This window comes from Eulemur rufifrons, unplaced genomic scaffold, assembly GCF_041146395.1.
Source record: "Eulemur rufifrons isolate Redbay unplaced genomic scaffold, OSU_ERuf_1 scaffold_84, whole genome shotgun sequence".
Taxonomy (NCBI): Eukaryota; Metazoa; Chordata; class Mammalia; order Primates; family Lemuridae; genus Eulemur; species Eulemur rufifrons.
The window spans coordinates 437,363-461,532 of record NW_027182866.1 but is presented as its reverse complement, the minus strand read 5'-3'; the positions used below and the strand labels follow the sequence as shown (position 1 = coordinate 461,532).

Here is a 24,170-nt window from a genome sequence, read left to right as displayed (position 1 = left end):
AGGCCCCAGCCGCGCGGCCGCAGGGGGGCCTGGCTGCGCCTCACTGTGAAGCCCACCCCTCTGTGGTCAGTAAATTCTGCAGAAAGCTCCAGCCTCTGCTTCTTCTGTCACCTCTGACCCCAGAGGGCCGCAGAGGGCCCAGCAGACCCCACGCTCGCGTCAGCCAGGAGGCACACACAGGGTGAGGTGTCGTGTCACAGATTTTATTCCGTTCTGGATAAAAAGACCGCAGCCCCAATCACGGGACGTTACTGGTCGGCCAGGCTTGGCCTCAGACGCCCCCTGCCAGGTGGGGCTGGGGGCGCCGTGGGCCCCTCCTGTGCCTGGCTCTGCCCTGGGAGCTGAGTACAGGGACCCCGGCGGGCCCCTCCCGAGGGCGACAGCTGCAGGCTGGTCCTGGGGGTGCACCGTCCTGCTGTGCCCCAGAAGCCTGGGTGAAGACACCTCCCAGGAGTGTCGGGGGGCGGGGCCAACGCCCGGCCCGCCCAGGCGGCCATCCGCACTCGCGGGGGTGGGGAGGACGCGGGGGTGGGAGGGCGGCTCGGTCCCGTGGGGCTCAGGGCAGCCTGGGCCCCTCGGCCTCCAGCCACTGCATCTTCTGCCGGTGCTGCTGCAGCGCGTCCTGCACGCGGGCGTCCACCATGGCCTCGGTGAGGACCCCGTCCTCGGAGGCGTAGGCCATGGCCTGTCGGGGAGACGGGGCTGAGACGGGGCCAGACCAGGGCATCCGACAGCCCCCGGCCAGCACTGCTTCCCGCGCCACGGCACCACACGCGTGGACACGCTGTGCCCACGGGGACATGGGGCAGAGCAGTGCCGCCCTGTGACGCCGCCCGCGGCCCCGGCACCAGCACCACCTTGGCCCTCCGCTGAGCGTCTCGCTGGTGAAGGTCAGGGCCCGGTCACCCAACCTGAGCGGAAGGCAGGCGGGAGCCCTGCGCGGGCCACCTCCCCCCCCACCCCGCCCTGCCACAAGCCACAGACAGGGTCACTTCCATCCCCCCAGGCCACGCTGCACTGGGACCAGCAGGACCCAAACCCACAGCCTCCAGGACAGAAGCAGCCACTGCCCTGGGGCCACCCAACCTCGGGCACATGGCAGGTCCCAAGGCTTTGCTCACCAGGCCCGGCACGGTCCCCTTTGGCCAAGGCTGCCCCTCCCCACGTCCGCGCGGGGTGACCAGGTGCCCTCACCCGGCCTGGGCAGGTCAAGCCTCGCCCGGGGCCTCACCAGCAGGCAGCTCCACCCCCAGCTCCTCCGCCCTGGACCAGCCAGGCTTGGGGGGGGTCGGGGCGCACGGGCCGTGGAGGGGCTCGGGGTGCACGGGCCGTGGAAGGGGTCGGGGCGCACGGGCCGTGGAGGGGCTCGGGGTGCACGGGCCGTGGAAGGGGTCGGGGCGCATGGGCCGTGGAGGGGCTCGGGGTGCACGGGCCGTGGAAGGGCTCGGGGCGCACGGGCCGTGGAAGGGGTCGGGGCGCACGGGCCGTGGAGGGGTCAGGGCGCACGGGCTCTGAACGGCATCAGAGAAGGAGGACCCCCAGGGAGTGCTGTGCTCAGGAGGGCACTAGGATGCCTGGAGGAAACAGAGGGTGACCCTGAGCAGTGGACCCCCCCTCCCAGGCCAGCCAGGTGGGATCCTCACCCCGTACCCAGGAGTGTCACCTCACAGGGGCACACGGCAGCACGAAACCATCCCCCACAACACCCCTCCCTCGACAGAGCCACAGGGGGGCGACGCCAAGGGCAGCCTGCACCCCACCCCCCCATCAGGACGAGCTGGCCCGGGTATCAGACCAGGGTAGGGCAGGGGCTCAGGTGCCACCAGTGTCCTTTGTGGTCTTGAGCCAACCCCAGAGAGGGCAAAGGGAAGGGCAGGAGGCAGTGGGCCCACTGCAAGTGACAACTGAACGTCATGGGTGTCCTCGGTGGGCCCAGGGCTCTGTGCCATCCTCACAGCTTTCCGGGACACTAACGTTATTCCAAATGGAAGTGTTTAAAGGCAAGCCCTGGACTGGATGGCTTCATGGTGAATTCACCTAACATTTCAAGAAGAATGAACACCACTCTTTCTCAAACTCTTCCAAAAAATTAAAGAGGGAATGTTCCCACTCTCATTCTATGAGGACAGCATCACCCGACATAGAAGCCAGAGAAAGACACCACAAGGAAAGAAAGCTGCGGGCCCGTATCTGCGATGCTGCGAACATCGTCCACAGGGCACTGGCAAACCGGTCCCACGGCTCAGTGAAAGGACGATCAATGGGACCCACTCCTGGAATGCAGGGACGGCTCAACCCGGGAACACTCGGCGGCGAAACACCACACTAACGGAAGGAAGGCAAAAAACACACCACCTGGCCGGGCGCGGCAGCCTGTAATCCCAGCACTCTGGGAGGCCGAGGCGGGAGGATGGCTCAAGGTCAGGAGTTTGAGACCAGCCTGAGCAAGAGCGAGACCCCCGTCTCTACTAAAAATAGAAAGAAATTATATTGACAACTAAAAATATATACAGAAAAAACTAGCCGGGCATGGTGGCGCGTGCCTGTAGTCCCAGTGACTCGGGAGGCTGAGGCAGAAGAATCGCTTGAGCCCAGGAGTTGGAGGTTGCTGTGAGCTAGGCTGATGCCACGGCACTCTAGCCTGGGCAACAGAGCGAGACTCTGTCTCAAAAAAAAAAAAAAAACAAAACCCACACACGATCATCTCAATTGAAGCAGAAAAAACATTTGACAAATTTCAACAGCCTTTCTTGAAAACTCAGCGAAGTAGGAAGAGAAGGAAACTTCCTCCACACGAGAAAGCCCAGAGCTCACACCGCACTCAACGGTGAGAGGCTGGCGGCTTTTCCGCTAGGTCGGGACGGAGGCGCGGACGCCCCTGTCCTGCTTCCACTCAGCACGGGACGGAAGTTCTGCCAGAGGAACCAGGCAAGGGAGAGAAATAAAAAGCATCCAAACTGAAAAAGCAGAGGTGAAATTTTCTGTTTTCACATGACATGATCTTATGTGTACAAAATCTCAGAGTCCACATTGAAAAAAAAAAATCTGTTAGAATAAACAAAGTAGCAGGACACGCAGAGTCCAGCAACCGACCTGAACGACCCGCGTGGGCAGTCAGGCCTGAGGTCACGACCAGCCCTTCCCTTTGCTGCGACTCGGGGTCCGGTCACCCTCTGTGGCGCGTGTCACACCCTGTAAACCTGTGTCTTGCCCCTGCTCTGCAGTCCTATCTGTCTCTCCTCAACAGACCTCACGAAAAGAAAAGTAACAGGACAGAAGGTCGACACGAGCAGCTGCGTTTCTATGCGCCAACAGTGGGTCACCTAGAAGGGGGTGACGAGAGCACGTCCGCTTACAGCAGCATCAAAAAGAACACTCAGGAATTAACCGAGGTGGTGGAATGCTTATACGGGGAAAACTATACAACATTGCTACAGACGTTAAAAAATGGAAATATATCCATGTTCATGGATAAGGCTTGATATTAAGATGTCGATACTATCCAAAACAATCTAGAAATTCAATATGATTTCCATACAAATCACAATGAAGATTTTTTTGCAAAAATAGAAAAACCCATCCTAAAATTCATATGGAATCTCAAGGGATCCCAAACAGCTAAAAAAAAAAATTCTTGAAAAAGCATAAAGCTGGAGGACTCACACTTGATTTCTTACTCCAAAGCTACAGTAATGGAAACAGTGTAGAACTGGCGTAAAGACAGACGTAGAGACCAGTGGAACAGAATCGAGAACCCAGAAATAAACCCTCACATGTGTGGTAAAATGATTTTTGACAAGAAAGGCAGTCTTTTCAACAAATGGCACTGAGGCAGGCGTGGTGGTGGCACCTATAATCCCAGGAGGATCGCTTGAGCCCAGGAGCTGGAGGCTGCAGCGAGCTGTGGTGACCCCACTGCACTCCAGCCAGGGCGACAGAGCGAGACCCTGTTCCCCCTGAGCCTCCAAAAAAAAAGGTGCTGGGAAAACTGGACCCCCCACACGCAAAAGAATGACATTTGTGTACTTCTACTTCATACTGTGTACAAATATTAACTCAAAGTGGATCAAAGACCTAAGTGTAAAGAAATAAAACTGTAAAACTCTTAGAAGAAAACACAGAGAAAAAACACTGCACACTCGATTTGGCAATGATTTCTCCGATATGACACCAAAACCACAAACTACAAAATATTGCTGAAAGACATCAGAAAATTGAAATACATTCATGTAGGCCGGGCACGGTGGCTCACGCCTGTAATCCTAGCACTTGGGAGGCCAAGACAGGTGGATCTTTTGAGCTCAGGAGTTCGAGACCAGCCTGAGCAAGAGTAAGACCCCGTCTCTACTAAAAATAGAAAGAAATTATCTGGCCAACTGAAAATATATAGAAAAAATTAGCCGGCCATGGTGGCACATGCCTTGTAGTCCCAGCTACTCGGGAGGCTGAGGCAGGAGGATTGCTTGAGCCCAGGAATTTGAGGTTGCTGTGAGCTAGGTGGACACCACGGCACTCTAGCCCGGGCAACAGAGTGAGATTCTGACTCAAAAACAAACAAACAAAAAAAAAAAAAAAAGAAATACATTCATGTAACTAAAGAAAAAATAGATAAATCTGACTTCATCAAAATTTAAAAGTTTTGTGCATCAAATGACACTATCAACCAAATGGGAGAAAATATTTGCAAATTACATACCTGACAAAGGGTTAATGTTCAGAATATATAGAGAACTCCAAAAATCCAACAACAAAAACACAAAAACCTGACTCAAAACTGGGCAAAGGACTTGGACAGACCTTTCTCCAAAGAACACACACGAGCAGCCAATGTGCACACGCAAAGCTGCTCAGCGTCTCTCGTCCCCTGGGAGCTGCAGATTGAAGCCACAGCGGGGCACACCTCGCGCCCACGGGGACAGCTAAGTGTTGGCAAGGACAAGGAGAGACTGGAACCCTGTGTGCCGTGTGGGAATATAAAACGGTTCACAGCTGTGGAAAGCAGTTTGGTGGTTCCTCAAAAAGCCACACGTGGCATCAGCACGTGGCACAGAAACTCCACTTCCAGGCACACACCGCGAAGAGCCGGAACCACGGTCTCAGACGGACCCCTGCACACGCGAGCTCACAGCGTCCGCCGCAGCTGAGCGTGACGAGGGCCCCCACACTCTCCGGCAACAGATGAACAGGCAGATGCGGTTTGTACCCATGCACCAGGGAGCATCACTCAGCCTTAAGGAGGAAGGAAACCGACACACCGCGACAGGGACCCGCCTGAGGACATGACGCTCAGGGAAGTGTCACAAACGGACAAACACTGTCGAGTTCTCCTGGACGAGGTCCCACAGTCGTCAGACCCAGAGATGGGCAGAGCGGAGGGTGCCCGGCAGCCAGGGCAGGGATGGGCACTTAAAGAAGGTTAAAATGGTACATTTTATGGGGAAACAAAGGCAGCAGATCCACAGGGACTCAGAGTGTGAGGCTGCAAGAACTGGAACCGACACAACCAAAGCGCAGGCAGTGGGGTCTGTGCGGCGCCACCACGGTGGCTTCAAAACCAAGTGCAGGGCCAGCCAGGGGCCTGGCCTGGGGGAGGGGATGGGCGGCCAGCGTGAGGCCTGCGCCCGAGCTCCACGCAGAGGGACAGAGAGCAGAGCAAGTCGGCGCCCAGGCACCCCCCCCACCCTGGCCCTGCACCCGCCAGGCTCCGGCGCCAGCCGAGATGAGACGTGGAGCGGGCGCGCTGGGGCACAGCGCCGGACAAACTCCAACCTGGCGTGTGGAAGCCCCGCCCCCAGCGTGGCTGTTTGTGGGCGGGACCCAAGGAAGCCCCGCCCCGGTGTGGCTGTTTGTGGGCGGGACCCAAGGAGGTGTGAGGGCCGGGCTCCGACCACACAGGGTCAGCGCCGCGAGAGGACAGAGCAAGCTGCCTCCGCCGCAGGAGGACACGACACCTGGGTCTGACCAGGCCGGCACGCTGACCTCAGACTGCAGCCTCCAGAACTGAGAACGCAAACTGGTTTCCGAAGCCCCCAGCTGTGGTGTGACCAGCCCAGCAGACTAAGGGGCCGGCCAGGCGCCCTGTTCTCTGCTTGTTGGTTAGAAACCGACTGGGGTCCCCAGTGAGGAGCTGACCCACGAGGGACGGAGTCGCAGCGAGGGGCCGAGGGACACGGGTACCTGGGCTCCAGCGGTCACATCAGAGTAGCCGCTACCTGCCCTGACACACGTGCTCTAAGGAGCTCTGCTGAAGTCACAGCAGCCGGCTGTCACACGGCCTCCAGGCAGCCCCAGGGGCAGCAAGGCCCATCCCGGCACCGGGTTTTCCCTCCCGGCAACCCCGAGGCTGTAGCCGTCTGCGCGGGCACCGGGCACCCCTGGGACCCGGCTCCCCTGCCCTGGCCTGCGCACGCAGAGGAGAAACTGGGTCGTGGAACAAACGGCGGCCGCTCCTGCCCAGGTCCCTGGAGCCAAAGGAGGGGCTGACCCCACTCAGCCAGGCCTTGACTCACTGGGGGACGTGTCCTAAACGCTGGGAACAGCTGGGTTTTCGAACACGGGGCAGACTGCCAGGCGCAGTGGGCTTGACCTCAGGGCTGAGGGAGGGAGGCTGCCACGCCCATCCCAGCGCCCCTCATGCCCCACCGGCCTCCAGAGCCTGTCACCAGCGCAGGACAGAGCCCGGCAGTTCAGCTGTGACGTCCCCACCAGACTGCAGGGGCCCACATCCCCAGGAAGCCCCACTGGATTTGGACCAGGACAAGACGGCCGTGAGGTCAAGCCCCTGAGTCCCCGCCCCACCCTCCCCAAGGGCACCACCGAGGCGGCAAGCCTGGAGCAGAGGTGCAGAGATGCGCCCGGGTCTCCCAGTCCGCCAGGCACAGGCCGCGGACATGGCGCCGGCATCCAACCCACCTGCCAGGCCACCGCAAGCTGGGCGATCTCGCGGCCCGACATGCCCTCCGTCAGCCGGGCGATCTCCGAGCACTTGCTCCCGTAGTCAAACTGGGCCAGCTTCAAGCGCCTGCAGGAGGAGTTCCCAAGTGGGGCCTGGGGCTGGGGCCACAGGTCACCAGGCTCCCACGTGGCGCGGGGGCAGGAAGACAGGCGCCAGGCCGCCCCCCTGTGCTGGGGTCGGGGGAGCTGCGCCTGGAGAGGCAAATCCTGCCCGACCCCCCACCCCTCCTTCCTGACACACAGGGCACCTCCTTCCTCCTGGAGCCCCTGGGGGGCCGGTCAGTGGGGGCTCAGCCCTGCGACTCCCCACCACGGTACACCCAACAGCACACGGCAGTCCAGTCCCCGATGGACGGTGACTCTGACCACACAGAGAACACCCCACCCACCCCAGCAATGAAGTCTCACTGAAGGCCAAGGAAACCTTCGTGACAAGGTCACAGAAACGGGTAGGGGCTGGGCTGGGGCTGGGACTGTGGCCAGGTGGGAGAGTGGGAGCTGGGCCGACAGAACACGGGCAAGGGGAACCCCAGGCCCAGAGAGGGGGGCTCACAGGCACCAACAGGCAGGGGCAGAGGGGACAGTGGGGTGAGCCAAGTCCTTTCTAGAACAGAGAGCAGCTTTGTCATCGCTGGCAACAGGAGGGATTTGGGTCAGGCACACAGAAGGCCGCGGAGGGCGGTGCTGTGACCGTGTCCCCTGGAGAGGCCTGGAAGTAGAGCAGCTCCGCCCGTCCAGACACGGGCGAGCGGGGCGGGGCGCCAGGGCCTCCTCGTCGCCCAGGGGCTTCTCCACCCACCACCTGCCAGTTTTGGGGAGTCTGAAGGCTGAAGCCAAGCGTCTCCCTCCAAACCTGGCCCACGGGGCCCTTCAGGCCCTGAACAGTAAGGACTTGGGACGGTGGAAGAGGTCTCTGTGCAACGACACTGTGGGATCCGAGCCCCACTGCGGCTGCGGACAGACGTCCTCAGGGGACGATGAGGAAGGGGCGGCAGGCTCCCGGGACGGAGCCACCTCTGTGGGGCCCAGGGGGACAGCAAAGGGCACCTGTGCCACACGGGAGCCACGCACGGTGCCTGGAAACCGCGGGGAGGGGAGGCGGCGCCTGGAGGTGGAGGGATGGGGTGGTCCCTGTGTGGGGCCGAGGGGGCCGCGGACACTTACTGCTTTCCTTCTGTGGCCGGCTTAAGAACATACTTGTCAAAATACATTCTCACCAGGCGCTCCCGCTCCTCGAGCTGCGGCAGGCCGAAGCGGACCATCTCGTCGATGCGGTCGTTGACGGCCCAGTCGAACTGCTCGGGCTGGTTGCTGGCCAGAACCAGCATGAACCTGCGCCACACAGAGGCCGCTGAGGAGCCGCCCACCCACACGGCCCCCGGCGCAGGGGGAGGTCTTTAAACCTCAAGGAAACTTTCTAAAATCTAATATGGCAGCCTTTAAACCCAGAAAACCCCAGGAAGACCTGGCCGCAGCCCTCGGCTGCCCACCCTTCCCAGCGGTTCCGTCTGTGTCATCTGTGGGGTTGGGCGCTCAGCGTCCCGAGGTTCTGTCCCCCCCACAATTTCACTCCCCCCCCCCCCGCCACCGGCCCAGCGGGGCAGTGTGAACAGCAAGGCCGGCTGACCCTCACTGAGAGCACAGATGGGACCCCGCATCCAGGGCAGACACTGGGCCATGCCGGGAGCCGGGGTCGTGGGGCTCAGCTGGGCGGAGGTGACCACTTGGCTCGGCAGGGACCCGACCTTCCTCTCTGGGGAGGGCCCGAGTCAGGCAGCAGCCACGGCCGGCAAGAGGGGCGCGTCGGAGAGAGCCACGTGCTGACCGGCAGCCGACCAGCGGGCCGTGGTCCTCCCTGCAGAGTGGGCTGCGCACTGGACGGGCCGAGCCAAAGCAGGGCAGCGAGACGAGGGCACCGGGGAGGGCCCATGCGGGCCACAGGGTGACCGTCCTGACCACCCACCTCTGGGTGCAGCCCAGAGAAGCAGGGCCAGGTCCCAAGGCTGAGGGGCCCTGTGCCAGCATCGGGGTCAAGGCCTGGGCCCCTGTGCTCCGCCCGACACACACGACCTTCCGGAGCAGCAAGTGCCTTTCGGGCTCACCGCCCCCCCCAGCCTCTCAGCCTCCAGCATCAGGAGGGTCTCCGCTGCTCAGACCACCTCCCTTGCAGGCCAAGGACAACGAGGCCCAGGAGAGGGCAGGAGAGGACACGCAGGCTGGGGGGCTGCAGAGAGCTGTGCCCGGCGCAGCGGCTCCCTGAGCCATGTGGGGCTGACTGCTGGCTCTGCCCAGGACGTCCCTGGGGCGTTTCCTCAGTGACACTCCACCCTGCCTCCCCGAGCTGGGCCTTGAGAGCCCTTCCCAGGCCCGGATGTGCTGGCCCTGGCCCCGCCCCACGGCAGCCGGTGTTCCCGCCGTGGGAACCGGGGAGCCTCGGGCCCCGGCGCTGCCCTTACTTGCTGCTGTGCTGGCCCGTCCTGTGCAGGAATGCGTTGAGGGTCGCCCGGAGGTCCTCACTTATCTTCTCCTGCAGAGAGAGAGTTCCGGCGTCAGTCACCAGGCAGCCAGCCTGAAACACAGTCTCACGCACGCCACGGCGGAAGGTGTAAGCCGCGGCTGCGGGCAGAGCCTCCCCCTGGCGGCAGCAGGAGCACAGCGAAGCTTTCGCGGCTCTACATGCAAAAGCCGAAAACAACTTCAGGACTTCAGGGAACGCCACAGACGTGACTTCAGTCTTCTGCGAAATCCTGCAAGAATGAGCGGCTGACCCGGCCTGGCCCCCAGCGCACCCACCCAGCCCCTCACTCGCACACACTCACGGTCGCCCGCCTCCTGAGGAAGGCGTCTGCCTCGTCCACGAAGAGCAGGAGGCTGTGAATGAGAGGGTGGCCCAGGGGCCGACGTGTGAAGGCCAGGAGCAGACGTTGGAAGCATCTGGAAGCCGGCTGCGCTGGGCAGATCCCCAGGCAGGATCCTCCCCACAGGGTGCAGGCTCTGCCCCACCAGGAACTCTCACACACGGATCAAACAGAAACCGAATCTCACAGCATCAAGACCCCAGACCACGCCGTCCCCAGCACTTCCCGAGGGCCGTGGTCTGGGGCCGGCCGTGCCGCATCCCGACGGGCTCCACCCAAATGCTCCCAGGCCCAGGAGGTGCAGGCTGGAGGCTGCTCGCAGCCAACACTGGGGGAAGGGGTCTTCGAAAGTGAAAGGTCAAAGACTGGAGGCCAGAAGGAAGGGCGCCAACCACAAGGAACTGGGCAACATCGGGGAGCAGTGAGGCAGCAGGGCTGGGCCAGCTGCACCCTGCTGCGGGGGTCACTGTGATGTCTTCTTTAGGGAGAACATCACGTCTGCAACTTTCAGGAAGTTTAGTAAGAAAGAAGTACACACATGTGCCCTCCTCAGCGCACACGCACCCTGCTAAGCGCACGCACACGTGCACGCCCAAAGCCAGGGCTGGGCTCCTGAGGCTGCTGAAAAGGCCCCTCCACCTCTGCACCCACCCACCTCCCTTCTGGCCCTCAATTAAACATCCCATCAACAGCCCGGTGACCACAGGGCTCCACACTCAGGGCAAATGTCTCCGTGACAGATCCCAGGGCACAAACGCTGGCCCCCAAGCCCTGCATGGCCATGAGGACAGGGCTGCAGGAAGACAACAGGGTCCCCAAAGCCAGTCAGACCCCTCCCCAGCAGGCAGCCTGGTGCATGCGTGTTGAGAGGCGTCTCACCCTCGCCGGCTGGTGCTGGCCCAGTCGAAGACCTTGTGCATGGCGGTCACACCTTCCCGCCCCATGGGGGCCACGTCCCCGCCCGTCATGATGGCGTAGTCCATGCCCGAGTGCAGAGCGAGTTTCTGGGCAGGAAGAGGTGGGGACAGGCGAATGTTCTCCCCCCTCTGCAAAGCCGTGTGCTCCACCCACTGGAGGACCAAGGAGGGGCTCCCCTGCGGGCCGGCGCCGACTCCCACACAGCCAGGCACTCCCACCTTGGCAAACAGCGTCTTGCCAGTCCCCGGGGGTCCGTACATCAGAATGTTCCTGTACAGGCTCTTGTTCTTCTTGGTGTTCCTTGTTGCTATAGCGATGTCCCGTACCCGTGCCTCCAGGCTGGGCTGCGGGGAAGGGGAGACGGGGGCCTGGGGACATGCTCCCCACACGCGGACAGGCCAGGGCCTCAGGGGTGCTCCGGTGCAGCCTACCCGCCGTGGGAGCTCCAGCACGAGGACTCCCAGCGGACACGGCACAGCTCAGCCCCCACGTCCCTCCCCGAGTGCCCACCCCCAGCCCACCCTGCGCTTACGTACGCTGAGGACGACGCCCTCCAGTGCATCCTGAGGCCGGCTAAGGAGCCGCCTGCTGACCTGCGGGGGGCACCACTGGGTCATCGCGGAGGCTGCGGCACAGCCACGCGCCGACCGCCGTGGGAGCTGCTGAGCCCGGCTGTGGGAGCACAGAGCTGCGGCAGAACATGCAGCCAGGACCCCGATCCCGGGACCCAGACCGGCCGGCACACATGGCGCCCACGGCTGGGGTTGGGGTGATTTATGGGTTCTTTGTCGACCTTTATTTTCCCAAAAAACCACCCTGAGAGATCAGCGGAGACCCTGCCAGTCTCGGGGAGAACACGCATGTCAGGGGGGCTGGGCTCTCCTGGGAGGCAGCAGACACTGCGCCACTTCCGGCAGCTTCTCCAACAGGATGACAGCACGCGGGAGCCCCAACGTGCACCCAGGGTCCCCGCAGCCCCACGCAGAGGGGGTGAGGCAGACAGTGAGGGTCTCCCCAGCACTGGCACAGACCCCCAGGGGAGTGGCCTCCAGGAGCAAGGCAGAGGGTGGATGCAGAAGGGAACCTGGGGAGCCCTGGGCCCCTCACTGGGCCCTCACCTGGATGGGGTGCCTCAGTGCCTCCAGCACGGTGATGCGGGAGGTCTCCCTCACCAGGGACGGCTTGCCCAGCCGGGCCTCGAGGAACCGGCCAGCGACCGCCGTGGCGTTCTTGGCAGAATAGACCCCGACAGCCAGCAACGTCAGCCCAGCCACCTGGAGCAGAGAGCACAGATGACACGCCTGTGTCTCCAGCAGGAGACCCCCTGGCCACTGCACCTCCTCCTGCAGCCGAGGGCGGCCAGGGCCACATGCTGGCCCCAACTGAGTCCTCAACCCCAAATCCCACAGCCAGCCAGTGCTCAGCTGCACGAGACAGGCCCCTTCTCTGCAATGACAGCGAAAAGTCTCTGAAGCTGGAGGAGTGGCCAGGCGGCCGGACAAGTAAACAAGTCACTCTATTCCTAGAAGGTCAGCCCCAAATCACTAATTACTTCTAAAAATAAACAGCTGGGGGTGGCTCACACCTATAGTCCCAGCTACTGGGGAGGCTGAGGCAGGAGGATCGCTGGAGCCCAGGAGTTGGAGGCTGCAGTGAGCTGTGATCTTGCCACTGCACTCCAGCCTGGGAGACAGAGTGAGACCCTGTCGCTAAAACAAAAACAAACTAATCACTGAGCAGCTTCCTCATTTTACCCGTCACAGCTGTTCTTGTCAGCACTGTCGGCAGTGACATTTGAGGACATCTGCAGGCGTGCTGGGCATCCACTCGTGTGGGCAGTGACCTGCAGGGGCCAGAGCCGCAGACACGGAGCTGCCACAGCAGGCGGGGCCCTGAGCACCCACAGGCTCCCTGGACCTGCCCTGGAGGCCGGGCTGGCCCCGCGCTGAAAGCCCTGGCTTCCCTTTCCCGAGGACGGGAACTTCCGAGGAAGATGAGGGGGCGCTCCAGCACCTCCCCGTCTTCCCTGCAGCCTTTCAAAGGGACGGCTGAGGTCAGCACTGGGCTGTCCAAAATGCCACAAAACCTACAGCTCCACCATGTCCAGCTACGTTTTCTTCTCCCGGTTGAGAAGGAACAGAAACAAGGAATGGCCACAGCCAACACGCCAAGCAGGGGCTTGCTCCATGCCAGGTGTCCACGTCTGGCACAACAGCAGAGCACCAGGTACCTGGCATGGCTGTCAGGGACAGGAGAGGCCCCCGGAGGCCCTCACGGACCACCCCACAGCTGCCCAGCCACTGGGGATGCACGTTTACCGTGGCCATCACTCTGTCCCAGTCTGTCACGAAGGCACGAAATCCTTCCCCAAACATGGCTCCAGCCGTCCTGTAGGAGAAAACAGTCACATGACCAGGTCAAGGGTGAGGCCGTGACGCAGCGTCCGGCTCTGTGAGGGCAACGCCAAAGCCGGCACCCAGACGGACCCGCCAGGACAGAGGGCAGAGGCCCCCACCCCGACCAGGCCGCGAGCTGCCTGGGCACAGCAGGGCCGGCAAACACCCAGGGCCCCGACTCACGCCGGCCAGTGCCCCGCATGGGCCGCGCGCTCACCTCATGGACTCCAGGATAGTCTGGCGCTGCTCCGCAGCCTTCAGGCGGATCTGCTCTCGGATGATGTCCGCGTTCTCCCGCTCGGCCTTGGCCCGCGCCCGGGCCTCAGCCTCCACACGCAGCATCTCGTTCTTGTGCCGAAGCTCCATCTCCCGCTCCACAGTGGCTGCCCCAGGAAAAGGCAGGGAGGGCGGCTCAGGCACAGCACACCCGCCTCTCGGCTCGCGCTGCGGGTGTGCAAAGCAGACCTCGGTGGGGCAGTGCCCAGCGCCCTGGCGAACAGACGCCGCCCTTGGGGCCTGCCCCCAGCAGCTGGGGGAGCCCCGAGACCTACCCTGCAGCCCAGGAAACCCCTCCAGGCTGTGTTTAAAGAGCCAAAAAAGAATGCACAAAATTGCAAAAGAAACCCACTTATGTTGAAACACAGCTATCAAAGTAGCAGGAAAACGTGACAGGCAAGGTGCCTGTTTGTTAACACGCTAAATGCAAACCCTAGGGAGCAGCCCGCCACCACCGCAAGGCGGTGCCGAATGTCTGCTTCAAGTGCCCCTAGCCAGTGCGCGGAGACACCGACACCCGACTCCCACTGGACACGCGGGCACTTGGCCGCGTGCGTCACTGAAGCTCCACCGCAGGACAGCAAAGTACGGATTTTCTCCTCCGAGTGAGCCAGCGCCAGGACTCCCTGTGCAGCCCTGGAGGCACACGGCCCAGGAGGACGGCCGTGTGAGAGGCAGCCTCCAACTGTGGAGGCCAAGAGCACCCACCGGCTGCAGAAAGCAGTTCTCAAACGCAGACCTGGGGAGCTCGCTGTTCAACGCGTCTCGGGGACCGAAGGGCCCGAAGCTGCCCCCTCAGGGTCCCACCCCCGACGGGTGACCACTTACCGCGCCGCATGGCCTCCTGCTTCTGCACAGACTCCTCCTGCTTTCGTAAGTTGTCCTCGGTGAGAAGTTGCTGAGAAGAGGCCACAGAGAAAGCGAAGAGCTTTTAAAACCAGAAAAACATTCAACACCAGGCCAAGAGGTTTCGGCTGCTCCTAGCTGGGAGCTTCCACCCACCTCCGAGAGCTCCAGCTTTCCTGGGCCCCTGGGAGGCCCGCAGCTGTGCGCCCCGATGCGGCACGGGACGTGCACACGCCTAGGGCTGGGGCAGAAGCAGCTTCTGCGGTGGCTTCACCAGCACGGTCACCGCGTGGCAGATCCCCCGACGCCACTGCCCTGACTCACAGCCGTTTTTACAAAAGGCACATTTTTTGCCCGTTACGTTAAAAGCTGTGACACCCTCAACAGGCAAAGCCCTTTGAAACCCTGCTGCGAACTCAGACTGAGGCCGGTGCGTCCTCACACGCAGGTGCGGGCGCCCACACTGGAAGTGCAGACAGGGGTTTTGTGTGTGTGGTGTGGTGTTTTGTGGGGTTTTTTTTTTTTTTTTTTTTAAAGACAGAGTCTCGCTCTGTTGCCCGGGCTAGAGTGCTGTGGTGTCAGCCTCGCTGACAGCAACCTCAAACTCTGGGGCTCAAGGGATCCTCCTGCCTCAGCCTCCTGAGTAGCTGGGACTATAGGCATGCGCCACCATCCTTGGCTAATTTTTTTTTTCCTATATATTTTTAGTTGTCCAGCTAAATACTTTTTATTTTTATTTTTTTTAGTAGAGACAGGGTCTCACTCTTGCTCAGGCTGGTCTCGAACTTCTGAGCTCAAACGATCCGATCCACCCACCTTGGCCTCCCAGAGTGCTAGGATTACAGGCGTGAGCCACCGCGCCCGGCCTCGACAGGCCTTTTTACTCTGCCCCGGGACCCCGCCCTCAGCCAATCACCAAGCCCCCAAATACGACTTCACCGGTCACAGCCAGGTTCCCCAGGGGGATGGTTCTCACCTGGCGAGAACCCACAGAACACCTGGAGAATCTGCCGATGCTGTGGAGGCTGCGTGGGGATGCGTGTGCACGAGTGCCCATGTGTGCCTGCACGCGTGTGCCTATGCGTGTCTCTGTGTCAAGTTCCTCTGGACCAGCACCTACCACCAGTAACAGCCCACGTGTTCTCGCCCCGTGCACTCTGGCCCACCGACGAGGCAGGCCCCCGCCAGGAGGAGCACCAGCTCACCTGCTGCCTGAGCTGGTCCTCGTAGCGCTGCCGGGCCAACTGGTCCTGGTACTGGGCCCTCTGGAGAAGAAGAGTGACAAGACACAGCTCAGCTGGACCCAGACCCCACTGGGCACTGGGGCCCGAGATGAGCTGCCCACCTCCCAGAAACAGGCAGACACATGGACACTCCCCGTCCACTCAGCACTGAGGGTCGCTGGGCTTTGGGGCTTTGGGCAAGGGCGTTCCAGGGGTCCGCATAAGAGCTGACACCCTGTGGACCCTCACTCAGCCAAAAATGGAGACCCTGAGCTGCACCCCAGCTCCCCATCCCGTCCCTCCAGGCCCCGAGAGCCCAGGTGAACGCGTGTGCTCACAGCCTGGTGCTGGCGGGTCTCCTCACTCAGGGTCTTCCTGCGCTCCTCGGCCTGCACACGGATCTGCTCGCTCTTCAGCTGCTCCACGGCGGCCTCATACTCCTGCAGAACACACATGCGGCCCCGCTGCTCTCCGGGCTCCCCCGCGACAACCGCCCCTGCCCCCGCAGGTTCTCACCACACCCAGCGGTCTGGGAGGCAGCCCTGCGCAGGGCGGGAGTGCGTCCGGGTCGGCACCCAGGCCCACGGGCAGAGAGGAGCACCAGGACAAGCCTGGGAACGGCCCCCAGGGAGCCAGACAGTTGTCTCCAGGGGTGCCCGCCACTGCCCTCCCCGGAGCTGCTGCAGGCCCCCACTGCTGCACGGCGGGGCTGGGGGCACCCGCACCTGCTCTGCGCCCACCAGGGACTCCAGCGGCAAGAGTCCTACCGAGCCCTACCGAGCGCGAGCGTGGTGAAGATGCCCCGCCCTCCGGAAGACCAGACGTCCCTTCCAGGGGGCCCTGCTGCACGCAGGCACTCAGGTCGCATGGCCAGCGCCCACCTTGGACCTCCCTTTGCCGCCTTCTGCAGGAGGGGCCGGAGCTGCACCCTAGGCCCCCCGCCCCCGCCGCCCGGTGCGCCCTCCGGCCCCCCTCCCCCGCCCCCGTATGCCCTCCGGCCCCCGACCCCCCCCCACCCCATGTGCCCTCCGGCCCCGCCCCCGCCCCCGCCGCCCGTGCCCCACTCACCTTGAGCCTGGACTGCTGCTCCAGCTGCAGCGTCTGCTCCTGCATCTGTGCGAGCTGCAGCGCCTCCTTGGCGTGGCCTGCGGGCGAGCGGGAGAGGGGCGTCAGGCTACCCAGACACACCTGCGGCCAGCTGGGTACGCGCCCACGTGTGCCCCACCTCGCCCATCCACACGCATTCCTAGCCAGACCGTACCCAACGCCCCTACACCCAAAGCCGCTGTCCCATCCCCAACAAAAAGCTTGGCACATTTGCGTGGCTTTATCCCCCCAGGACAATACTGGTGAGTGACACAGAAAAGCCACCCACACCCACCCAAGGTAGGACACAGGGTCCACACGGCAGTCACGTCCCAATTCAACAAAAAGCAAGGCAATAGCCAGAGTATCCTTGATTTTCCACGTCACATGTTTTTCTTAAGCTTCCAATACCTATTGTCACTCATTTGCTATCAAGCAGGCGCAGATAAAAAAAGGAATAAGTAAATGAGAATTAAATCAGACGCAGGCTAACACAGTTATGACTATATGTACACTGTATCTTCTAGGAATACTTTGCTCACAGGGTGGAACTGACACCATCCAGTAGCTGGGTGTTCTGGAAGAACATTAGGCACTTTCCTAGCTGAGACCTAATGACAGTTCAGTATGATTTACTATAAAAACTTCCTAACACAAGAAAACACGTAAAAAGGGCACCCTCCCCTCCAATTTTCCTAGTTTGGTTCTTTGTTCACTTTGTTTCTCTACCCTACAGCCTGCCTGTATTTTGAAGGCTTCAGAGTAAATTGCAGACCACAGGACACGTCACCAACTGCAGCAAACACGTCACGACCTAGAGCTCAACATTTGCTCATGGTTTGGTGTTTTTCCTTTTTTTGAGGCAGGGTCTCACTCTGTTGCCTGGGTTAGAGTGCAGTGGCGTCACTGTGGCTTTGGAAACTCCAGGGCTCAAGTGATCCTCCTGGCTCAGCCTCCCGAGTAGCTGGGACTGCAGGCGCTGCCACCACGCCTGGACAAGTTTTCTTTTTTTTTTGTAGAGATGGGGTCTCACTCTTGCTCGGGCTGGTCTCTAACTTCTGGTTTCAAGCAATCCTCCCGCCTTGGCCTCCCAGAATGTTGGGTTTACAGGCTGTTTTTTTTCCTTTTTTAGAGGTAAACTGACACAAGACATGAGCATGTCACAAGCATCCTTCACATGTTCATTAGACGGATGCGGCAGGACACCTTGGTGTTGGATTGGTCTGTGGGGCGCGTGCTTTGGCATGAACTCAGCCAACAGGCACCAGCATCAAAGCCTGGGAAGGCCCTTCGGAGCCAACCTCCTGTGCAGGGCAGAGTGTCCAGACGCACGGATCACAGAGGGACCCACCTCTGCAGGGGGCAGCTCAAAGGCACCAGGTCCCATCCTGTGCGACTGGTGAGGGCTGAACAGACCCTGGGGGCCCTGTCAACACCTCCTGCCCTGACTGGGAGGGGCAGGGGCGCCACGGCTCCCTGTGCTCTCACCCCAGCGCAGTCAACACGGCTCCCTGTGCTCTCACCCCAGAGCAGTCAACACGGCTCCCTGTGCTCTCACCCCAGAGCAGTCAACACGGCTCCCTGTGCTCTCACCCCAGCGCAGTCAACACGGCTCCCTGTGCTCTCACCCCAGCGCAGTCAACACGGCTCCCTGTGCTCTCACCCCAGAGCAGTCAACACGGCTCCCTGTGCTCTCACCCCAGAGCAGTCAACACGGGTGTCACAGTCCAGCAGAGCTGCCCTGTGTATTCATGATGTGACCTTTGGCGACCCAAATTAACCTCTGAAGCCATTTCCTCCCCTGAAAATGGAGCACTTATAGTCCTCTCCCTCCCTGACTGTTGGGATAATGAAATGAGAGAAATCACAGGCTGTGCCTATGTGACCTCCCCAAATCACAAGCTCTGAGTTTAAAATGAACAATAACTCAACACTGTGAAATTACCCTGTGCTAGAAGACATGCATCCCAAAGCATTAATTAAGCACCCACTGCATGCAAGGTGCTCTTTTAGGCACCCACCTTTGTGGAATGTACAGGAAAGGGGACTGGTTCACAGACGGCTCTAGACAGGCCCAGGGAGGGTCTGGGAAGACCCCAGGATGAGGCAGCATTGGGCACTGCCTCGAGGGACAGAGGAGGTGGTCAGTCTGTGAGGAGGAGCCGCTGAGGACAGCTCCAATTTGGAGAGAGCAGCAAGGTCAAAGCAGCAGGCTCAGGCCAAACCACAATGACCCCAGGGGGGTCATCAGGCCTGGGAGCCCGATGAATCCAGGCACCCAGGAGGCTCATGCAGCAGGAGCACCCAGAAAGGTCAGGCTTGCCAAGGGCCTACCAGGCAGACAGGCAGGAGGCACCCTGGGAGAGTTTGGGGATTGGAAGGATGACGACCACAGAGAAACCCTCTGCAGCCATCAGTGAGGCCGGAAGGACGGCAGGGATGAAAAAGAACCCACACCTGGCACAGAATCCACAGGAAGGGAAGACTGGCGAGGTGGGGGGCCCAGGCCTCCAGACCGGGCATCCGGGCTCTGCAGGGCACCCTGCTTGCTTGGGAAATGAGGGCTCAGTTTTGGAGAGTAAAGGCCAAGGCACTGGAGACCCAGGTGGAGAATGTCCCAGGGCAGGAGCTCTGGGGTGGCCAGGACTAGGGAGCAATTCACAGGCAAACGTAGGCAGGATGGAGAGGAAGCCTCCAGCTGCCCCCCTCAAAGGCACCTAAGGCCACTCACAGAAACCGGCACAACTACATAGGGGCAGCTTGAGGGCAAGATTCAGCTTCCGATAGCGATAGCGGGAGAACCTTGAAACTCTAGGTATGGTTAGTGGGCAAACCCCTCAAGAGCTGGGACAAAAAGCTGTCCCCCAGCTAACCCTGTAACAGGAAATGAGCTCACCTGTCAAAGCCTGCCATTGTCTGAAGTACCCTGAAGCCCAGCCTTGATCCCCATCCCAACCTGAACTTTAAAATTATCTAGCAAGCTTAAAACCGCTGGGGGCAAAGCAGGCACAGGGGCACATGTCTGCCATCCCAGCTACTCAGGATGCTGGGGCAGAAGATCGTCTGCACTCACGAATTCCAGGCCAGCCTGGGCCACGGATCCAGATCAGGTCTCGTAACAAAACAAAAACAAAACAACCAAAAACACCTGGGGGCAGAGGGAGCCCAGCTAGGGCTAACAATATGTTGGCCTGGTCCTGGGCCCAGACTTCATGCTTTGGATGTCCCTCAGCAGACCCAGAGCCCACTGCCCAGGGCGTTCCTGTAGGCCCCTGGGGACAGGGAAGGGGAGGAGAATCCTTCCCTCAAGTGCCAGGACCTCTCCTGTCTTAAACCAGAAAACTCTGCTTATAGTTGCTTCATACCAAGGCTTCCCCACAGGATCTTCTGAAAAAAATAAGCCGCTGCTTAAACAAAAGTGTGAGAACCACTGTATTCCATCGGTCAGTACTTAATACCTTACACATTCCAGGCTCCTGAACACTTAAACCACAACTGGTACAAATCCTTAAAGCCAAGGCGGAAAGGAAGTTTGGGGGAAGAGACCTGGGCCCAGGGAAGGCACAGTCACTGCTGACACCATGAGGGCACTGGGTCAGGGAGAGTCACCAGGCTGGGTCAGCACTGTCTGGCCTGTGGCTTTACCGACCCCCGCCTATGGAAATACTCACGTTTCCAATAATAAGTGCAAATCTGCTATATCCTCGTTAAAACCAATGACTCTCAAATATGCTTCTCTTGTTAAGTAAAAAATTGCTAGCAACCACCGAACAAACGGATCTACCGTTCTGGCTACGCCTTGGCCCGTCCCACGTGGAGGAAGCAAGAGAGAAGAAGAATACCAGACACTCGGCAGTCACTGAAATCCGGGGTCCAGCCCCAGCATCTGATGCCTGTAACCTCTGAAAGTTACCTCCGCACCGGTTTCCTCGCCTGACGCGCTCGTGACAGCTAGGAACGTGCAAAAGGGTGATAGAACCTGAGCCTGCCGGCATGCAAGTGGGCTTTGGCCAGGGGTACTCCTGGAGGCCAGCCTCTTCACCTGAGACGTATGGCTGCCCAAGCCACTTCATCGCCCAACTGCTCGGGCGGGCAAGGAGTCAACCGCCCCTCGAGCGCCCGGCTCTGGCGCTGCGCCGCGGAGCCTCCCGCTCCCCGGGGCCCTCGGCCGCCCGGCCCGCACTCACGCGAGTGCTCCAGCTCGCGCGCCGCCTTGGCCGCGCGCTCCAGGCCCGTCGGGTCGAAGTTGCTCCATTTGTCCTTGGGCGCCGGCCGGTCTCCCACGCCGCGGTCCCCGCCGCCCTCGGCCCCGGGCTGCGCGGGCGGCAAGGGCAGCGGCGGCCCCGCGCCTTCGCCCTTGGGGCCCTTGTTGAGGCCGAAGAGCCACGACATGACCAAGAAGCGCCGCACGCCCCCGCAGCCGCGGGACCCGGACCCGAACGTGACTAGCTAGAGGCTCGGAGCACCCTCCACGCGCCGCGAGCCGGCGGTCAGGGCCACTGCGCAGGCGCAACACATACCCGCCTCCCGGGCGACGGAAGCGCGCAAGGGCCACGCGGCCCTCAGCCCTCGGATTGGCCACGAGAATCGTGACGCCGTCGGCGTCGGCGCCGCGATTGCCCGAGCGGGCTCTAGGGGGCGGAAAGAAGCGCCTGTTTACGGGAGCCAAGAAGGGGCAAAATTGCCGGCGTGGGCGTGTGTGCGCCCTGGTTACGTCAGTTCCGCTCAGCAAGGTCGCCGGATCCCGTTGCTATGGCACCCATGGAGCACAGGCTAGGCGACCGAGGGGCGGGTGCAGGGGAGCTCTCCTGGGCGCCGCCGAGGAGAATCCCGGACAGACTTCACCCGGGCTGAGGCCAACCTGGAGGACTGAGGCTGCGCTCGCTGGGTCTCTGAGCCCGGCGCATACAGTAGGCGCTCCATGCGACCATGGTTCGGTGGGACGGACTGGAGGACCGGCGCTCCCCATCTTCCCCTTTGGTGTCGCCGCCAACCTCCGCGGTCCGTGGCTGCGTGACCCCGTTTGGCCCACAGAGGGCGGTGGCCGAGAGCCCTAACCCGGAGGCTCGGAGAAACGGGGCAGCCGCGCCCCAAGCCCCGCAGAGGAGCCCCTTAGGGCAGAGGAGCCGGCCCTCTACAGGCTCTGGTCTGGTGGCTGGCCGGCGAGAGCTCCACCTTGGTGGCCGCTGTCCTGCTGCAGTGGCGCAGGGCCAGGGCCAGGCGTCGATCCGGGACCACAGCATCGAGAGTAGCTCTTAGTGTTCCAATTGTCCCTTGGTTCTTTGATGGAACTGGTTGAATTTACAGAAGTATATAGAGTGACTTTTCTCACTGGGTTGAAAACAGTTATAAGTGTCAATAAAAATAGGAAAAAAATTGAAATTCTAAGATAATTTTGTGATTTTTTTTTTCCCCCTACATAAAAAGAAAAGCCAAATGACTTTCCCAGCGATAGCCAGACGCCCCCAGTGGCCTCCATGAAGGTTTTTATGGACCAGCTGCAAAGCGAATGGGCGTAGAAGAGGACACGAGTGGAGACTGAAGTCCTCTTCCACAGCAGCCACATGCCTGCCTCCAGCTCCATCCCCAGGCAGGCATTTGGCAAGCCTCTGTCTTTTCTAATTTTATTTTATTTTATTGTATTTTTGAGACAGGGTTTTTTTGTTTTTTGGGGGGGGGGTTTTGAGACAGAGTCTCGCTCTGTTGCCCAGGCTGGAGTGCCATGGCATCAGCCTAGCTCACAGCAACCTCAAACTCCGCCTCAAGCAATCCTCCTGCCTCAGCCTCCCAAGTAGCTGAGACTACAGGCATGTGCCACCATGCCCAGCTAATTTTTTATATATATATTTTAGTTGTCCAGCTAATTTCTTTCTATTTTTAGTAGAGATGGGGTCTTGCTCTTGCTCAGGCTGGTCTGGAACTCCTGGACTCAAACGATCCTCCTGCCTCGGCCTCCCAGAGTGCTAGGATGACAGGCGTGAGCCCCCTCACCTGGCAGAGACAGGGTCTTGATATGTTGCCTCGGTAGAGTGCAGTGGCATCATCATAGCTCACTGCAGCCTCAAACTCCTGAGCTCAAGCGATCCTCCTGCCTCAGCCTCCCAGAGTGCTAGGATTACAGGCATGAGCCACTGCACCTGCTAACTGGTGTTTTTAATAAATTTCTGCATTTTATTTTTTATTTTTTATTTATTTATTTTATTTTTTTTTTTTTTTGAGACAGAGTTTCACTCTGTTGCCTGGGCTAGAGTGAGTGCCATGGCCTCAGCCTGGCTCACAGCAACCTCAAACTCCTGGGCTCAAGCGATCCTCCTGCCTCAGCCTCCCGAGTCACTGAGACTACAGGCATGTGCCACCATGCTCGGCTAATTTTTTCTATATGTTTTTAGTTGTCCATATAATTTCTTTCTATTTTTAGTAGAGACGGGGTCTCACTCTTGCTCAGGCTGGAATCGAACTCCTGACCTTGAGCGATCCTCCCACCTTGGCCTCCCAGAGTGCTAGGATTACAGGCATGAGCCACCGCGCCCGGCCTAATTTCTGCATTTTAAATAGCCTGTTTCCTATAACTAGGCTTAATTTAAAAAAACAGAAAACATGCTGGCTTACAATTTATGTAATTGCTTTAAAGAGACATTGAGAGAGAGCAGAAGTAAACCCCCTCCCTCCAAGCAGTGCCGCTCCACACTTCCCACTCTGATGAGCTTGCAAAGGTCCCATTCACGTGTGCTTGTTACTCCAACCTTAGACTGGGAGCCATTCAGGAGGACAGATACATCCTTCGTAAAGACACTGAACCAATAAAAGGGAATGAAAATGGTGCTTTTTACATTTAATCAACAAAGGTGAAGTTCTCTGCTGCTTGCACTGTGCTTTTCACTGCCGGGATTCCCCTGGCTGCTTCCCCTCCAGCATTGATGACCTGGAGGAGAGACTGCAGAGGTTAAAGGTGCAAGTGGACAGCCTGGCGTCCAGCCTTGAGCCAAGACAGGGGCAGGGGGTGGGGGAAGGCACAGCTGCTCCTGGGATCCCAGGCCAGCAGGAGCAGGGGCCTGAGTCCCAGAGCAGGGCCCACCCCAGTGGTGGGTGGAGCACTCTGCTCCCAGAATTCAGGCAACAAGTGTGGTTTCTGCGTCTTCCACTTCTGTACCTCTGGGGAGCTGCACCGCACGCCAGACCTGTGGGCTTCTAGTGTGGGCCCTGGCCCAGTGACCCAGCCCCAGGGCTTCCCCGCACTGACCGTGCCGTGCAGAAGCTTGTCCTCTGACACTGGGAACAGCTCATGTGGGGGCAGGAGGCTGCCGCTGCCCCCACGTCACTCTGCAGTCTCACTCCCCTCGAGGTGCCAGCCTTCAGGAGTAAGGGCCAGCCCCTCTCCCGTTCTTCCTCCCCGGCTTCCACAGGACCCCTGGCTCTGGTCTCGCTCCCAGCTGCCCCAGCCCATCGGCAGCCCATCGGCCCCACCAGCATGTGGCCCCTGCTCCTGCCACCACCGGGCAGGCCCTAGCCCAGCTGAAGGGAAAGCCGCCCAGCTCAGCCCACCAGAGCCCGGGCACCCAGGGTGGGGACCAGCAGAGCAGGGCTCCCAGCTCTCCACAGGCTTTTGCAACTGG

At 60.5% G+C, this 24,170-nt stretch overlaps 1 protein-coding gene across 1 annotated transcript; it reads right to left on the bottom strand.

The window, feature by feature from the left end:
• Positions 1 to 510: 510 nt before the first annotated feature.
• Positions 511 to 21,037, bottom strand: LOC138379594 (ATPase family AAA domain-containing protein 3). Its single transcript, XM_069464700.1, has 16 exons — positions 20,745 to 21,037; positions 16,540 to 16,616; positions 15,810 to 15,911; positions 15,454 to 15,513; positions 14,231 to 14,300; positions 13,344 to 13,509; positions 13,049 to 13,118; positions 11,849 to 12,004; positions 11,267 to 11,323; positions 10,949 to 11,074; positions 10,692 to 10,816; positions 9,774 to 9,825; positions 9,411 to 9,481; positions 8,119 to 8,286; positions 6,913 to 7,021; positions 511 to 685 (listed from the first exon to the last, which is right to left on the bottom strand). Exons 1-16 carry the CDS (start codon positions 20,947 to 20,949, stop codon positions 557 to 559), a joined length of 1,743 nt encoding a protein of 580 aa, XP_069320801.1. The 5' UTR covers positions 20,950 to 21,037; the 3' UTR covers positions 511 to 556.
• Between the last annotated feature and the right edge of the window lie 3,133 nt (positions 21,038 to 24,170).

Coding starts and splice junctions, on each gene's coding strand:
- LOC138379594 (XM_069464700.1), bottom strand. CDS start 20,949: ATGTCGTGGCTCTTCGGCCTCAACAAGGGCCCCAAGGGCGAAGGCGCG. Junction 13,119..13,343: donor ACTATCCTGGAGTCCATGAG/GTGAGCGCGCGG, acceptor TTTCTCCTACAG/GACGGCTGGAGCCATGTTTG. Junction 12,005..13,048: donor GGGACAGAGTGATGGCCACG/GTAAACGTGCAT, acceptor TCTCTGCTCCAG/GTGGCTGGGCTGACGTTGCT.